Raw genomic sequence first — 19,329 nt, forward strand, 5'->3', positions numbered from 1 at the left:
CGGAATTTTTCCACATCGGACAAATCGTGATTGTGATGAATTAAACTGTTAAATAGGTCAAAGAAACTAGGCCAATCTCGAAAATTGCCTGAAAATGTGGGTATATTAAGCTTTGGAAGTCTAACTGAAGGCCTTGAAGATTGTGCATTGGAATGTGAGGAGATATTCGAAGAAGAGGACGAATCCCTAATTAAAAAATCACTCTTGATGGATTTTACTCCGTAGTATGCCTGATCGGCGGCCACCCTAAACTTATCTTGCTCTGAAAATTCCTCATCGGTTATTGATCCGATGATTAGATTGTGAGCTGTATGGAATTCTTGGTAAATAGCATCGATTTCCTCTGCCCTGGCTACGAATAACGATTTGACAGTATCATCCCTTGAGGCTTGAATGCCTGCCTCATGGGCTTCCCTCAATCTAGAATACGCTGTTTGACGCGCCAAGTTGGCTTTGTTTATTTTGCTGGACATTGTAAGATAAAAGAAACGAAATAGAGGACAATGCAAACAAAATTAAGCAAATCGAACACTAAAGAAATGCCTTAGATTGAAAGAAGAGAAATGCTCTTCTTGGTTTCAGACAAAATTCTGAACAAACAAGTGAAGTATCGATAAAAAGCTAACTAACGAAAGGTATAGCGACAAAAGAAATCAAAAGAACTGTGTTTAAATTATTATGCAAGACGTAGAGAATAAGTTGGAAAGAGTGATAAAAGTAAAAATCGACACAAAAAAAATGTAAAAATGTAATACAACGTTAATAAATCATAAAAGTGATATATATAAATAATTAATATATGTAATATAAGTCAAAATGTGTAATATAAAAGTACCTATTGATATTATAAATTATAAAAGTCGAAATAAATTTAAAAATTGTTACGTAAATATGACCAAATTTAATTATGTAAATTAAGTCTAAAAATAATGCCGAAGGACCGAATAGAAAAAAAAACAATTAATTAAATGAAACAAAATGAATTGAAGTTATAATTATTTATCATCCGGCTCGAAGGACCAAATGTTTTGTATAAAACTTAATGAGGTCGCTGGTTAAATGATAATCAATAAATAATAATAACGAAAAATGAAATAATTTGTTTGTAAGTAAATTAGCGAAAAATAGCAAATGTTCGTAAATAGATATGTAAAATAAAATGCAATTCAAATAACAATTGGCAGGTTTAATATCTTATTGTCAATTCTATAGGAGATTCACCTACCTTTTGTCTGTGGTTGGGCCTTGCTCGGAGTCTAAGGTCTAAGGGTAAAAATGGGATGCACACCCGATGCTGGTTTGCTTGGTTCTGTCCACGATGAGAGGTTGTTGTAAAGTGGCCGATCATACGAAACAAAATATGTATGTACGCGAATCCATTCGGGTGGTTCTTCTGTTCTTAGGACCTCCGTGAATAGCCGTAAATTAAGCTTAAAGTGGCATTTTAAATTTTCTACACAAAGAATGGGTACGTTTCCTTAAGGACTCTGACGTGTTTGGGTTGATAAATGTTTCCCAAAAACATGTTGTTTTCAGACAAGTGAATTCTCAGAACTTGACAATAATTAATCAGCCAATTTGAGTTCGAGAATTTAAAGGATGAACTAAAGCCATATTATACTTAGCTAATATACTATGATTGAATAAAAGATTTAAAACTAAATAAGGTCATATTCTGAATATTAAAAATAAAATATTTAAATCAGTCTTGATACTTTTCCAAACATCCATGTTTCATCTAAAAAAACGAACTGAAGTGGGCTTGGACTTAAAAAATTTCTTATATAATGCCTCAAAAAATACAGTCGTTTGGAGACAATACATGGTTTCTCACATAGCACTCGTCTACTATTTTCTAGTTTGTATGAAAACCCACAATTTTTCATAAGACGCCACAAACTTGTATCAGAACCGTCATAGAGATGCTTGTTTCTTAATTTTGTATTTAGACTTTAATTATAACGTGCTCTCCTTTTGCTTTCATGCTATACAGTACATTTCTAATCTCTCCTTTTATAGTATCGCTGACATCATTAGTCTTTTTTTTTGTACATTACGTGACTCTCCTGGTGTAGTAAGAGCTGCCCCTGTCTTGTATTCACTCTTTATTCTTGTCACTGTGCGAAGACTGATTTTCAAAGCGTCCGCTACTCGTTCATGTACCGATGATAACGAAAGCAAAGGTCCGTTGTTTTTTTTTTCTTTTTTAAAATACTCCAATAAATGAACTACACATTGTCGCATTTCTCCTGTTATCGTTTTTCCCGGCATTTTTTTTATTAAATAGAACAATTAGTTATTTACAACAAAAAATAATAAGTAAAACTGTTCGGAACAAATTCCAACAATGACTGACTAAAATCGACTAAAACAACATAAAATATCAATGGTAATTGCTACAATTATAAACCTATTAGCCAGCTCATTCAAGAACAATGCCAGAAGTCATTATTGCAATGGGTATCGGAAGAGAGAGAGAGTTAATTTATAATAAACTGTAATTTTTAAGGTGTCGAGAGTATTATTTTATGTAATGGAATTCTACACAGTAAGAGCTCAAACTATTAATTAATTAAACACTGTTTACTTATAACAACTATTTCATCAGCTACTTCAAACCTGCACAGATCAGGGTAACATATTAAAAAAAATACGTCACTGCCAGCTATCTGTATTCGTAAAGAGGCCGAACTTATCACCGACACCGTATCGGCCAAATGCATCGGTGTTATTGCTACAATACTGGGAGACGTGAGTGGTCTCTTCATTCCCTTCTCATCGCACTTTACCATGACGAACGTGACTTGCACAATTGAATTACGCATCTGTGTATCAGAGAGAGACGAATATTAAAAATTCCGTAGTAGCTTATTTCAGGTACACGCCAAGAACGATGAAAACGAGTATAACATATTTCAAAAAGAATTAATATAAAAATGTTTTTATCTAATAAATGTTTCTCTGAAATTTTAATATAATTTTGAAAAAGTTTCTTAACACAAAAACAATTGAATTTATAAATAAGTTAGAATAACGACCAATTACAAATAAGCCTCAATGTCATAAATGCCAACTTAAAATTTTTATTTTTGACAATTATATTGTAGCGTTTTAAATTTGGTGGAATATTTTCGTTTTTCTGTTTGCAAATGAATTTTAAAACGATCAATATATTATGGCATTTTAAGTTGAGATTCTAAATATCAAGTTTTGGTATTCAGCTGTTTTTGTCTTTCGTCGTTAAAACGCAATAAACTGGAATATTTAAAAGTTGTTTCGAGTCCCCTAATATAATATTGCAAGACAGGTATACGGTTTTTCTAAGACGTATTAACTGAGAATATTTTTTTTGTCTTTGTTTACATTAATATTCCCCTATTCTCTGTATGTATTGTGAGGTAAAAAATTTCCAGTTAACCAATTTAAAAGTAAATAATCAAGAAGTCTTTTTGTTGGTTCGTTGCTAAGAACGAGGTCAAAAAAGGGTAGATTATTTGTTTTAAGTTTGTAGCCAAAAACTAGCTGTGAGACGTAAAGGGAAATTTATTTTGCGTTAAAATTTGTAAAATGTAAGGCATTGGGGAGTCGACATTTAAGCCCCAAGTAGAGCAGACGTGCTACAATGGAGTGAAGCAAGAGATGCCAGAGTAGAAAGATTTTTTTTTGTGTTATGTCTTAAGACCGGTTAAGGTGATAATACTCTCTGCAATATGGCAGTTTAGAACATAGTAATCACCATAAGATTTGTGAACCGGCACTGAAGAAATTTGGAAAATTATTATATAGGATGTCCCCGTTGTCAGCTTGCTTCCTCCACAGAAAATAATTCTACATCTCTTGATTGTTCGTCCCTGAGTATGGTCAGTATGGAAATGGTTGTTTTGGCCCTGTTGGAGAATATGTCCAGATAGAGTCCCATAGATGTTAACAAGTTTTTTTTGAAAGTTAAGTGCTAAACAGTGAAATCAAGGTAACATTTAACATATTAATTTTAAAGTAAAGATAGACATTTTTTTGCTAAAACAATAATTGCTTTCGTTAAAATTTAAAGGAATTGTCATATTTAATAAATTGTAAATTTTATGGTTTAACAGCTGTCATTTTAATTGTTTTTTTTAATGTAATGTTAACATATGACAGCTAAGTTTTTTTATTCTGTATTTGGCAACTATTTATATAGTATATTTTTTATGCCATTTATGTGTTGGTAACTGTTTGTATGAGACAAAAATAAACGTTTTGATTTGTTTCTCTGATCCATTTTTGTTTTTATTTTAGAAAATCTCCTAACCTTTTTGTATGTTTACTTTTTAGGAAGGAAGAAACTTTCTTTCCTCCAGCAGGAAGTTTTCTCGAAGCGGCGTCCCTTTTAAATAGCTAGAGGTATTTCTTCTTGTCTTTTTTTGCCCATTTGTCCAGGAGATTTATGTAAGTAACCTTTTTATTTCATTCATTGTGTAGATACCCCAATCCGACCTATTTATTTCAACTTATCCACGACCCCAGCTCTCCAACAACCAACTGAGTGTCGTTCGCACTAGTAGCGTTTATTTTGCTTGCCTTATCTTCGCCCCCATAGTTTCTGCCCCCAATTTTTCTACCCCCATGTTCTTACCCTATGGTAAGCAAAATAATTTCGTTACAATTTGTCGCCCAATCTGTGGGGCCTTTGAATATTTCTAAATTTTTTAGATTTTGATTCCTTTTTCCCAAGCCACTTATATGAAACCCCCTCCTTTTGAATAGTGCCCCAAGTGTCTCAAAAACAGTTTGTTTATGTATTTATATTAATACATGTATTTTGTAGTAACATATGTATTATTGTATACAAACATATGTATTGTTTTGTTTTGTATATTTGGAAAATGAAAGCAAATATTTGAGTTGACTATTTAAATATTATTTTGGATGATGTTTTAATATTGAAAAGAATTTTTAAAAGTTAATAACAGTAACAAATATCAGTTATTGGTTGCATTTATTCTTAATTGATTAGACAGATTTTACAGAAAAATCGGTTTTTGTAATTTTGTTTGTTCGGTCATTTTGAGTAAATGTCTGTATTGTTGTGAGTGATCTTTCGTTTGAGCTGTGTAGTTGTAAAGTAGTGTTATGCATTTTGTCTTCTAATTAACCATCTTTGACGGCGTATTAAATGCCACAGGTTAGTTGAAGTTTGTGCACGAGAAGTAGCCATTGTGAGTCGTAGAGAAGGTTCGACTAAGTTTAGTCTCAATAGTAGACTGTTTGTTTGTTGTGTATCCTCTCTTGTATCTGAGTGACCACAGGTGTAATATTTGTGATCAAGAGATGCTGTTTAGTTTTGACTAGGAGCAGTCTCACTTAGTTTTCGGAACAAGAGTTGGTTTATTTTTTTGTTATTTAGTGTAGTTCACTCAAAGGTCAAGTTTTCAATATTATTAGTGTTTTGTCTTCCCTTGTATGTACGGTTTATGTTGTTTGTTAGTGTCCATGTTGTCCCATGTTGTTTGAAACCATTTTTTTAGTCCTTGTTAGTGGAAGTGTGAATTTTTAGGAGACAGGTTAGAGACCTCATTTTTGTTTACCAACTGATTACTAAGTCAAGAGCAGAAGTTGCAGCAAACTGATTGAGTTTTGGATTTCAGTACGCGGGAGTGCAAGTGAGACTTACTATCAGGTGATAAATGGAAACGGTTGTTTCTTAAAATTATCTTATTTTCTACTAGTTGTAGAGGTTGATTTTTAGTTATTTTGTGTGTTTGCTTTCATCCAATTTTTGAAAAATGAAGTCTACTCAGGTTAATCATTTAAAATCAGGAGAGTTATCTTATGAGCTTTTCATAAGAGGTAAAAATGTCCCAAATAAGACAGTTGATGATAAGAGAAAGATGTTGAGAGCTTTGTTGGCCATGGAGGCCACTTCGTCTTCAAGTTTAGTCGATTTGGTTAGTAATGTAGTAGATCCTGAGAAAGAGTTGTGTGAGATTAAGTTAATTATGGAAAATTTATGTATTAGTGCTCAATCAATGAATGTAGAATCAAATAAAGCTGATTTTGCTAGATTTGAGACAAGGTCTACACATTTAGATACCAGATTAGGGAATTTCCCTATGGATGATGTTGAGGAAGATGTAAAAAAGTTTGTCAATGAGTGTAAAGATGATTTGTTGATATTGAAGGGTAATGTGTTAGAAAAACAGGAAGTGTTTGATGAATTAGCGAAACAATCCACTAATAGCCCAGTTTCAGTCCCTGTAGTTCCCAGTTGTATAGTCCCAGCCCCAATAATACAGGTTTCAACTCCTGTCATTATTTCTGATTTACATATTAAGTTTAATGGTGAAAGTAAAGCCCTTCCCACATTTTTAGAAAAAGTTAGAGATTCTGCTAGGTCTATTAATATTTCCGAAGACATCCTGTTTCGTTCAGCCATTGAACTATTTGAAGGTAATGCTGCTATTTGGTATAGGAGTGTTAGAGATAAAATTAGTAGTTGGGATGAGTTGGTAGCCCTACTCAAATCTGCTTTTTTGCACCCAGATTATAATGATAATCTCTTTGATGAAATTAAAAGTAGAAAGCAAAACAGGTATGAATCCATAACCATTTATTCAGCAATGATGGAAAACCTTTTAAACGTTTGGAAACATGCCCTAGTGAAGCCCAAAAGGTAAAAATAATGTGGAAAAATATTTTAGTGGACTACATTTCACTGATAGCCCTTCAAGATTTTGCTACAGTAGAAATCTTAGTAGCAACTATAAAACGTTTAAAGGCAGAATGTCTTGCCCTTGTTACAGACTACTAAAAGTCTTGCAGGTATTTTAATTGATGATTCAGAAAGGCCCAAAGAACAAGTTCATGTGGTGAATAATCAAAACAAGCAAGATAAAAGTGGAGTAGTTAACAGACAGGACAGAGAAAATAATCCTTCAAGAAGACCCAATCCCAAATGTATGTATGAAAATGATAGACCCAGTCCACCAGAAAATGCTGAAGTAAGAAATCAGTCCTTTTCATCCCCACCCCCAATGATGCAATCTTTTTCATCCCACCTCCATTAATGCAGTCTCCCCCTTATCAAGCCCCCAGAAATCCGAAAAAGATTATTTGTTTCAATTATAATAGGCCAGGTCATATTTCCCGTGACTGTAGAAGCAAGTCAGTATATTGTTATCGTTGTGGTTATAAAGGTGTGACCATATCTTCTTGTCCTAAGTGTTGTATTTCAAATAGATCTAAGACCAATAGACCTTACAGGCCATCGTTGAACCCAATTTTTGAAAAGAAAGGTTTTGATAGTCGTCCTTATGTTAGTATTTCCATTTTCTCTAGAAACTTTGTAGTTCTTTTAGACAGTGGTTGCTCTACATCCGTTGTAGGTGCCGCTGGAGTTGAATTTCTAAATTCCCAAGAAATTAAATATAATCCCACATCTACTAAGCATGTCCGCTTAGCAGATGGTTCCAATAAATCAGTTGTTGGTAAAATTGATCTTCCAGTAGAGGCTGATGGTGTATGTCATATGGTAAAATTTTTTGTTGTACCTTCTGTCCCGTACAGTTTTATTTTGGGAAATGGTTTTATGCGTCAATTCTCACTGTTATTCAACTTTGAGGATAGGACATGGCATTCTTCCCGAAGGAAAAATAAAACAGAAACTACCCAACAGATCAATTATTTAGAGGTTGATGTAGATAGAATAGACCCTTGGTTTGATAATTTGAGATTAAAGATTCTCCGATCCACCCTTGATTTTCCACAGTGGAAAGTGGAGAATGATTCTGTTTATAAGTTTGCCCCTACCAACAATTCTTTTAAAACTAATGATGTAGAGTGGAAAATTCTTGTGCCCAAACCACAACGGTTTGAAGTTATGACGTCTTGTCATGAGCCACCTACGTGTGCTCACTTTGGATTTTCCAAATCTTTGTCCCGTATTCAAGAAAGATATTATTGGCAACAGATGCGTGTTGATGTGCTTAAGTTTGTCAGGTCATGTAAAGTTTGTGGTACTCAGAAGACACCAAATTATGCTCCATTAGGTAAAATGGGTAAGCAGAGAGAGGCCAAGTTTCCATGGAAAATAGTTGCTATAGATCTGATAGGTCCCTTTGTTCGTTCAAAGAAAGGTTATACGTGGTTATTAGTAGTTGCTGATTGGTTTAGTAAATATACGTTAGTCCAACCTTTTTCAGAAAGGCCACGGCTAAGAATATTGTTGAGTTTTTGGAAAATGATGTTTTCCTTATGTTTGGTGTTCCTCAATATGTGATTTGTGATAATGCCTCAAATCTGAACAATCCTCTCTTAATTGAGCTCTGTAATAGGTATAACGTTCAGAAAGTATGGTTTAGCCCAGTGTATGCACCTCAGTGTAATTTTGTGGAGAGGAACAATAGAACCATTGGTACAGCAATACGTACATATGTGAAAGACCACGTAGATTGGGACAAGAATTTAGCAAAGATCAGACAAGCTATTAACACCGCAAAGCATCAAGTGACTGGATATACTCCAGCTTTCCTGAATTATGGCCGTCATGTTCCTTTAAGTGGAAACTATTATGGTGTTGATCACAAGGATCAACAGAACCAAGATATTGAGATAATTCCAGGTGACCGTAACATGTATGCTTCAGAAGTCAAAGGTCTAGATAAAGTTTTTGAAAAGGTTAAGGCTAATCTTCGAAAAGGATAGAAGAAAAGTCCAATTTCAAGTGGGTGATAAAGTTTGGAAAAGAAATAAGGTTTTGTCTTGTGCTGTCAACAAGTTTATGTCCAAACTAGCACCGAAGTATATCGAAGCAACTATCAAGGAAAAATTGTCACCAGTGGTTTATCGTTTGTCAGATTTAAATGGTTCTGATCTTGGTAAGTGGCATGTTAAAGATTTAAAGCCTTTTGTGTCAGATGAGGACAATATGTCATCCTTAAGTAATTAGTTCATCCTTTCCCCTGTCTTTGTTTTCGAGTTTGTATGTTGATTTGATTTCATCCCTTTGGAATATTACTTCACTTTTGATAATTTTCGTACAGGTAACCTATTTTGATTGGGAGACACATGTGAGAATCACATTTTGTCATATGTAGGTATATAAATTTAGGGTCTATATCCTAATTTTTTTATGGAACCGTTGCCGAATTCCTTGTCTCGCTAGGCGTATAGTGGAGATAGTAGACGCCTACCTGTTAAGTGTAGAGCAATTTTTTTTGGATTTGTGCATAGCACTTGGTTTAGGCAACGAGTTGTCATGGCTATGCCTGCCCGACAAATCACTTGTGTTACTGCTGTGAATGTCAGCGAGGTTCACTGCGGGGCATAAGTTTAGCTTCCCCCAAGGCATAGAAACTCATGTCACCTACAGTTCAAGTAGAGTCATAAATTTCAGTCTACTCGACTTTAAAGAGTCTGGCGATCGATGGCACGCTAGCCCATTCTTAGTAACTAACTTTGTTTTTGTTGTTTAATCCCATGCTAGCCATCATCTAAAAGATATTATTAAGAAGTTTCGACTCAGTTAAGATGTTATCTTCTGATTTGGTTTTTGTTGTTTTGCCTTTATCAAAAACTGGATAAGAATTATCCGAGTTTTTTCTTTTAAGAAGGGGCATTGTAGCGTTTTAAATTTGGTGGAAAATTTTCGTTTTTCTGTTTGCAAATGAATTTTAAAACGATCAATATATTATGGCATTTTAAGTTGAGATTCTAAATATCAAGTTTTGGTATTCAGCTGTTTTTGTCTTTCGTCGTTAAAACGCAATAAACTGGAATATTTAAAAGTTGTTTCGAGTCCCCTAATATAATATTGCAAGTCAGGTATACGGTTTTTCTAAGACGTATTAACTGAGAATATTTTTTTTGTCTTTGTTTACATTAATATTCCCCTATTCTCTGTATGTATTGTGAGGTAAAAAATTTCCAGTTAACCAATTTAAAAGTAAATAATCAAGATTTTTTTGTTGATTCGTTGCTAAGAACGAGGTCAAAAAAGGGTAGATTGTTTGTTTTAAGTTTGTAGGCAAAAACTAGCTGTAAGACGTAAAGGGAAATTTATTTTGCGTTGAAATTTGTAAAATGTAAGGCATTGGGGAGTCGACATTTAAGCCTTAAGCAGAGCAGACGTGCTTCAATGGAGTGAAGCAAGAGATGCCAGAGTAGAAAGATTTTTTTTTGTGTTATGTCTTAAGACCGGTTAAGGTGATAATACTCTCTGCAATATGGCAGTTTAGAACATAGTAATCACCATAAGATTTGTGAACCGGCACTGAAGAAATTTGGAAACTTATTATATAGGATGTCCCCGTTGTCAGCTTGCTTCCTCCACAGAAAATAATTCTACATCTCTTGATTGTTCGTCCCTGAGTATGGTCAGTATGAAAATGGTGGTTTTGGCCCTGTTGGAGAATATGTCCAGATAGAGTCCCATAGATGTTAACAAGTTTTTTTTGAAAGTTAAGTGCTAAACAGTGAAATCAAGGTAACATTTAACATATTAATTTTAAAGTAAAGACAGACATTTTTTTGCTAAAACAATAATTGCTTTCGTTAAAATTTAAAGGAATTGTAATATTTAATAAATTGTAAATTTTATGGTTTAACAGCTGTCATTTTAATTGTTTTTTTTAATGTAATGTTAACATATGACAGCTAGCTTTGTTCTTTTTGATATTCATTTGTTTTGTTTGTTTAAAAAAAAGGTTAATATCTGTGCGATAACATTTGTAAGTTTTGTAGTATCTCCAACCCCTTTGTAAACGGAGTTTGTAAACGGACACATGTAAGTTTTTTTATTCTGTATTTGGCAACTATTTATATAGTATATTTTTTATGCCATTTATGTGTTGGTAACTGTTTGTATGAGACAAAAATAAACGTTTTAATTTGTTTCTCTGATCCATTTTTGTTTTTATTTTAGAAAATCTCCTAACCTTTTTGTATGTTTACTTTTTAGGAAGGAAGAAACTTTATTTCCTCCAGCAGGAAGTTTTCTCGAAGCGGCGTCCCTTTTAAATAGCTAGAGGTATTTCTTCTTGTCTTTTTTTGCCCATTTGTCCAGGAGATTTATGTAAGTAACCTTTTTATTTCATTCATTGTGTAGATACCCCAATCCGACCTATTTATTTCAACTTATCCACGACCCCAGCTCTCCAACAACCAACTGAGTGTCGTTCGCACTACTTTTAGTAGCGTTTATTTTGCTTGCCTTATCTTCGCCCCCATAGTTTCTGCCCCCAATTTTTCTACCCCCATGTTCTTACCCTATGGTAAGCAAAATAATTTCGTTACAATATTGCCAAAAATAAAATTTTGTTTAAAAATTCTTTTTTGTTTAATAACAATAAAGAAGAAGATTTATTCACCATTGATAGATGTCTGAAAAAATGTAAAAAATATATGGAAAATTAAATCAAAATGTGATATTTTACAAATTTCATATACAAACTATAAGGAAATAATATAATTATAAATTTTACTTAGATTTTGAATTTCTGATCTTTTGTTTAAATTATTATCACTTTTGCTAATACAAACCATTTCCAAAAAAGTCCTTTTGGATTTATTACTTTCACTACACAAAATTTTAATGTTATCAAAATCCATAATATACCTACCAACATACTCAGCTTCACACTGAATACAACTAATGCTGTATACTACATATGTTTTATCTAATTTGTCTATAGGATACTTAGTTTTGGAATATAAGGATGAAATAGTTTTGATGTTCTTTGTTGCTATTTTTATATTGTCAATAACCTTTATTGTTTGTATTAATTTAGGTGTTAATGATGGTATAAAAGGTAGCGAATGATAATAGATGTTCTGATTGTTGGATACAATGTTCTCAGATTTAGCAAAAATTGGTGTTAAGTTATTTATATTAACAATATTAGAAAAAAAGAGGTTAGTCTTTGTATGTGGGTATATTTTATTTTATAAAAACCCTTAAAAGGGCAACATTACAAGCACGAACGTTTTCGGAACAACTGTTCCATCATCAGGTTAAAATGCAGGTTAACATGCCTGAGCCACCAAAATATTTGGGTAAAAACCCTTTAAATTGAAAAATGTTACCGAAGAATGTACATGATGTTTATAATATTATATGATGTTTAATATTTTAATTAGATTTTACTTCAGGTAACATACACCCATGCTTAAGTGAGTTCCAGTGTCCGGAGAGTACACCTCTTCAAACGGACTACGGTTGGCAACTGAGTTGCCAACCGTAGTCCGTTTGAAGAGGTGTACTCTCCGGACACTGGAACTCACTTAAGCATGGGTGTATGTTACCTGAAGTAAAATCTAATTAAAATATTAAACATCATATAATATTATAAACATCATGTACATTCTTCGGTAACATTTTTCAATTTAAAGGGTTTTTACCCAAATATTTTGGTGGCTCAGGCATGTTAACCTGCATTTTAACCTGATGATGGAACAGTTGTTCCGAAAACGTTCGTGCTTGTAATGTTGCCCTTTTAAGGGTTTTTATAAAATAAAATATACCCACATACAAAGACTAACCTCTTTTGTTATACGTGGTATACAGCCAGCTACAGGAATTATTTTCCTTGTGGATTAGAAAAAACATCCTATGTAGCATATCTGGAGGATAAGAGTTTTCAATTAAAATATTCTTTAACAATTGAAGATCTTGTAGATAATCTGGATTTTTCCTTTTAATATTTATATATATATATATATATATATATATATATATAATATATTTGTTGAATTCCTGCTTCCCTAATTATTTTACATCGAAAGTCATAAGAAACTATTTTTAGAGGACTTAAGTCTGCATTAAAAACAAATGTCAAAATTGTTCGATGAATTAAATGTACTCCACAAATTTGCAAAAATATAATACATTTCCAGGCCACCCCTAAAAGTCAGGCCATACGTAGTTCAAGAATGTGTATGACTTGTTGCGTTTGATCATATTGATGTAAGATGTTTAACAATATTTGAATTGTCAATCTTTTTATTTTATAGTAAATTATAAAGAATAAATTTCACTATACTACTACTACTACTGAACAATAAATATTACTTTGTAGATAATAAATTATATTGTGTATAAAGCAATAAAGTTAATAAAACAACATTAATTTTTCGACGATATTGGGTATAGCTTTCAGTAATATCCTCAGACGTTTTTGTTGATCAAATCCTATAATTTTGAACATTTGGTTCATTAATAATTAATGTAAATGTACATTCATTACTAAACAAAATGTTTTTTTAATTGTCTGTCTGCATTAGCTCTCTCTAAAATTTCATAACAAAATTCCGGTCATCTCTCAGCTCTCTTCGTTCTTGATGACATTGAAATTTATATGAATTATAAGTATTAAACTGGTCTGCAGTGGTCCTAGAACTTATTCTAGGATTTTCTACTACTGCTGTTAATACATTTAGTTCATTTTGATTTTTTAAATTTCTTGGTACCTCAGTAATATTGTTTGTACAGGTACAGTTAGAAATCACGGTTCCAGTATTCTAAAAATTTTGTAAAATTCTTTGAATTGTTGAATGACTTGGAATTGGTCTATGGGGATATCTCACGCTAAATAAAGAACTGACATTTCGCGCACTATTGCCTGAATAAAAAATTTTTAGTATTGCTACTGTTTCCTCAACTGAGTACATTTTTTAATCAATTTTATTGTTTTTTTAAACAATAAATAACAAAATACAAATTTTGTCAATTCAAATATTGTCGAATATTAGAAACATCAATATGACCAAACGCAACACGACATATACATTCTTGCCCTGCAGATGGCCTGAAAAATGTTTTAGGTTTTTGCAAAATTTTGGAATACGTTTAATTCATAGAACAATTTTAACATTGGTTTTCGTTACAGATTTCAGTCCTCTACAAATAGTCTTCCACGACTTTTGATGTAAAATAATTAGGAAAGTAGAAATTCAACAATTTCTACTCATACGTCATCCAATGCGATTGAATCGTGGAAAGCTGGTTAAAAATTAAAGCAAATATTTTTGACTCAGCTAAATAAGCTCTTGGCGAAAAAAAAAAGATAAATAAAAGCAATTCTCTCCTAAAACGAAAAACTCCGTGGTTCCCTACAGAGGTGAAAGAAAAATTTAAGGAAAAGAAAAAAGCTTAGGTACCTGAATTACATATCAAACAAAACACAACAAGCGTACGAAGATTACAAGACAATAAGAAATAAAACACATAAGTAAGTACTCTTGTAAAAAGAATAAAAACGAGCATTGGGGACGCTATTCAAAAGAAATAAATCACAATTTTTATGGTTTACAAATAGAAATAAGGCGCTTTATAAGATGTCAAAGAGGGGATGTGAAGGAATTAATAGACACGAAACACATCGAAAAGGATGTACGGATTTACTATCTAATGATAGATAAACATATACATAGCAACAACATGTGATATTGGAACAACAAACACCAGAAATTACCATAAACGAAGAAGGTCACACAAGCAAACATGCAGTGCAAAAAACATTTAAAAAACTAAATAACAGAAAAGCTGTAGGTAAAGACGGGATACCAAATGCATTGTTGAAATATGATGCAGTAGCAATGACGGATCAACTGACAACATTAATTAGGATTATAATAAAAAATAAAATATCGGAAGAATGGAGGATAAGTGAGCTAATCTTATTATTCAAAAAGGATGAAGAAACAACCAGAAAACTATAGAGTATCAATTTGCTAAATACTACCCTGAAACCCAAGTACCAAATCTCTCTTCGAAGCCGCGTGACCCACCCGTGATTCACGCCGACAGGAATCAACTTGTCGGTCGACGGTCGTAGTCGATTATCATAGCTTTATATTACAAGCATTCAGTCTATTTCGCGCCGTTGTCCAAACAAGTGCAATAAATTGTGCATCTAAAATGAGCGAATACGAAAAAAACAAATTCAACTTGAAAAAATGATGAACGAAATTTTGTCAGATGAAGAAACATTCGGATATTCATCGGAAAGTTATGTAAATAGTGATAGTGATAAATCTTCTTCTGAACATTGCTCGCCTGTAAGGAAGAAAAAAAAGTACGTCGTACAAAAAAAAGACATTTGTTTGGCTTCGAAAGTAGCTGACCAACAGCGGTTGGTAAATGAAAGCAGCAGGCAAGTTGACGAGTTAGGTCCAAGTACAAGTCATTCTTCTCACGTTGATGAAATCATTGAGGGTGTTATAAAGAAATTACAATGAAGCAGCGATTCTTCCTCAGACGAGATACTTCTTCGAGATACGAGTTCTAGCAATTTACAGTGGAGTGCAATCACAGGTAACAATTTGAAAACATTTCCGCTTCTTGCTAATAATTTAAAAATAACCTCTGATATTGCGGAAAATATGCGAGAGAAAAAACCAATAGACTTCTTTTACCTATTTGTGGATGACAGTATTTTTACTATGATGGTCAACGAGACAAAAAGATATGCCACCCAAAAAGCTGAGAAAGCACTTTTACCTAATGCTCGAATAAGAAAGTGGAAAGATACGAATATAGATGAAATAAAAATATTTTCGGGATTACAAATTTGGATTGGGCTTATTCAAAAACCGCTCATAGATCACATCCGACAAAAATTTCAAAACTCCATAACGCCCTCTGGTAACATTTGTATAGACGAAACTTTAGTTCCCTTTCGTGGTCGGCTATCTTTCCTACAATTTATCAAAAATAAACGGCATAAGTTTGGTGTAAAATTCTTTAAATTGTGTATAGAAGATGGGTAGGTACACTTATGACTTAAAAATATATTGTGGTACCGAGAAAACTAATAGTTTTTTAAATAATAGATAATTTTAAATGTTTGAGCGTTTAGTGATTTTTTACAAACAATATCTAGAGTTTTTAATATGCTTAAGAAATTTCACCCTATCCAAAAATATTTTTTTATCATTTATTACCTTTTTTCCTACATTAATAAAATACCATTTTTTGTTTAGTTAATTATATCTAGATGTAACTTTCTTAAACAAGATAAATAGTTCTTTCTTTCTACCTAAAATAGGTGGAATTTGTCTCGCTTGGTAATAATTTACCTGCCGTTTCTTTAATGTTTTTGTTGCTTGGATATATTTCTTTAACAAAGACATTTTAAAAAGAAGCTTATTATTATTGCACGTAAGCTATTCCGCCGTTTAGAACGCCTCCAAATCATAGTTTGATTTGTAGTTAACATAATATCGGTGAATGTGCTCCGAATTGTGGAATAGTTGAAATCTACATTTTTTTTATTGTATTGGGTGTTACTTAGATATTATTATAACTCATTTTTGGATCAACGTAATCGTATTATTTTATTAATATAATGGATAGTAGAAAACGAATACATAATATCCTAAACCTAGCTTTGGCAAGCGCAGGAGCATCTACTTTTGGTAAGTAGTGTAGCACTATGCCAAGAAATCAGTACATATTTCAAATAAGAAATTTATAAATTTCACTGCTCATGCATGTCGTATGGATAAAGACGAGTCGATTAAAAGTAAGGCCTGTTATTAATATGATAATTACTTACTGTAAATTATATCTTTTAGTTTTCTAGTTCAACCATTTTACCTGTTACAAAACATGAATGGTTTTCGGATAGGTTATATTTCTTAAAATACGGTCAACAATTTATCAGGTTTTATCAATTTTACCAGTTCCGATAATAAAAATTAGTCACTTTCAGTGTTTTTTTCCATTTGAAGATAAAAAAAAATATAGTTGGTTGGTAACTTTTTCCTGATTGCGATTTAGCAGAAAATATTACTAACCGACACTATTTCATAAACTATTAAGAAAATACATAGTCTACAAGGGGTAGTTTATAAAGTATCTAAACTGCAATTAAAGCCACTAAATCATGTTTAATGATTTTTTTTAAATTTCAAACTTTAAACCGCTCTAGTGTAAAGTTAGCCAAATGTCGATTGGTCATTTTTGCCTTTCAGCCGTCGATATGTACCTATTCATAAAAGTATTCAGAGAAAATATAATTTTGATCAAATTTGAACAATTGTAACTAATTACTGCAATGTTTATAGAATCTTCGGAAAAAAATATAAATAAAACTCTATTTTCTAATGCCACACACAAGTGTATTATTTTTAATTGTTAAAATATATAATTATTTTACTTACCAAGAAGGAACATTTATTATTTTCGCTAAAAATTATATTCTCTATGCTTTTGCAACAACGTTGTAACCCCGCAGTTACGTTTTTATAATCCAAGTTTTCAAAGCCAAAAAGACTTTCCACCTCTTCATAACTTAAAATAATGTATTAAATAAATAAGGAATGAGGTATTTATATTAGGTAGGTACTTACCAATCTATTGCTGAATAATAGTGTGACAAAATTTTGTTGGTTTCTTCTTGTGACATATTAGTGGTTTTTAAGTACTGGATAAATAAATACAAAATGACACATTAATTTATTTTCAAATAGTACCAATGACACCAATTTTGTACTCAAATAAAAAAAATAACAGTAACTGTCAATCATTTATAGGCTTTTTTCATAGATGTCAGCGCATATTTCATCGGAAATAAGCAATGATATAAAAACGGAGCAGATATTATGAATACAAAAAATAATTCCAATAACCTATTACACCAATAATATTAACCAATAATAAATTTATAATAATATAATCTGTGAATAATGATAGCGAAATTATAAACCTCACTGTTTATATCGTCTGACAGTTATACAACCAATAATACACGAAAATCATACGCTACCCAAACTCCAAAACCTCTCAACTGAAAATTTTCAATTTTACAGTGTGGACAAAAAACTGTTTATAGAAGTAAATTGACGAAGAATATCTATTTTTTTTTGTTTATTAAGTCACAACGTTTTCCATGTGATTTGTGTTAAAAATTACTGAATTTAAGTACACATAAATTATTTAAGGTAGTTGAGAATTTTTGAACTAACATCCCCAATCCCAAAATTGTAAGTAAGAGGTTTAGGAATTATAAAATAAAAAAAAATAGTACCGTAAAAAACTTTAATTGGTTTTTAAAGGAACATCAAAATGGTAAAAAAATACTTACAAATAATAATTATAGCTACAAATTTTACATTAAATGTTTTACAATAAAAATTAAAATGATTGATTGAAAGTGGCTAGAATCCCTAATTCACAAATTGTTCATCTAAAAAATAATTAAAACTAAAAGCTAATACTCAGTTAGTTTAAAATTGTAGTTCAACGGAAGGCCACAATAGCTGGTACTATCTAGGGAGACATAATGTATATATAATTTTATACCTATTATGTATATCACACTAATCGGGCTTTAATTAATTATAAAATAAATGAACGTGTTTTGAATGTAGACGATTAAATTTTTTTTATTTATTTTCAGTGGCATCGAGTATAGATCTAATGTTATTATGTGCAGTTGCACTAATTTTCTTACTACCTCTTTTTCTCACCTCTTATGTACAGGACGAATAGAAATATAAGACCCGTACATTGGAGTAAAGTTTTTAAAATAGTGAAAACTTACATAAGGTCCATTCGCTCAACTTGGGCATATTTTGACAGATTCATAGCTGGAAACCTACAACACAAAAGTTCCTAGCTCACAGTATTAATAGCTTAAATAAACTTTTATTACAGACTTCTTTAATTGAAAAAAGAAGAATTATTTTATATAGTGGAAGTGTATACTGAACCCATAAAATTTTGGGTAGTATATATTTAAAAAATATATTTCAGTTGTTATAATTTAACATAACTATTTATTTAATGGTGCAAATTAATAAATATTGATTGCCAGTAATTTGTAAAGTTCTATTTTATTTACTATTTAGTTTGTTTACTATTAATATTAGCTATGAGTACATGTGCTTGGTTGTATAGTAATTTCCAGCCACTTCTAGTCTGTCAAAAAGTAACTAACTTCGCAAAAAAAATAATTATTAAATTCACTAGACAGTTCGGACTGGGAATAGCGAACCGACTATAGTATTTTTCATATAAAAATGAGTGCACGTCACAATTTATGTAAAGTGACGTCACTGATATTTAAAATTTCCAGAACGTCAACGTTAGAGTTCAAATTTTCCTAACACAGCTAATGATACGAAACCCATACGGAACTGCTCGATCTTTCATAGGCGTCAATATGACATAATATTCAGAAAAATGTAATCATCATTATATTGGGGCAGTTTCGTTTGAACCTTCGAAGAGAAGTCAAACAACAATAACCGGCTTACCGATTTGTTATTAATTAGTGTTCAAGTTTTTGTTTTTTCGTGTTGCTAAATTTATCAAAACAATTTAAATAAGTTAGATTTTAAAAACTTCGC

At 31.8% G+C, this 19,329-nt stretch overlaps 1 protein-coding gene across 2 annotated transcripts in view; it reads right to left on the minus strand.

The window, feature by feature from the left end:
• LOC140445559 (uncharacterized) overlaps window positions 1-17,467 on the minus strand; it is a 437,094-nt gene extending 419,627 nt beyond the window's left edge. For both annotated transcript variants that reach the window (XM_072537679.1, XM_072537680.1), the window contains exons 1-2: window positions 17,329-17,467; window positions 17,140-17,269 (exon numbers count right to left, since the gene is read on the minus strand). In XM_072537679.1, coding sequence (XP_072393780.1) covers window positions 17,140-17,269; window positions 17,329-17,384 — 186 coding nt within the window. In that variant the 5' untranslated portion in view covers window positions 17,385-17,467. The remainder of the gene's footprint in view (window positions 1-17,139; window positions 17,270-17,328) is intronic.
• Window positions 17,468-19,329: the final 1,862 nt, after the last annotated feature.

Source organism: Diabrotica undecimpunctata, chromosome 7 (genome assembly GCF_040954645.1).
Source record: "Diabrotica undecimpunctata isolate CICGRU chromosome 7, icDiaUnde3, whole genome shotgun sequence".
NCBI classification, from domain to species: Eukaryota; Metazoa; Arthropoda; class Insecta; order Coleoptera; family Chrysomelidae; genus Diabrotica; species Diabrotica undecimpunctata.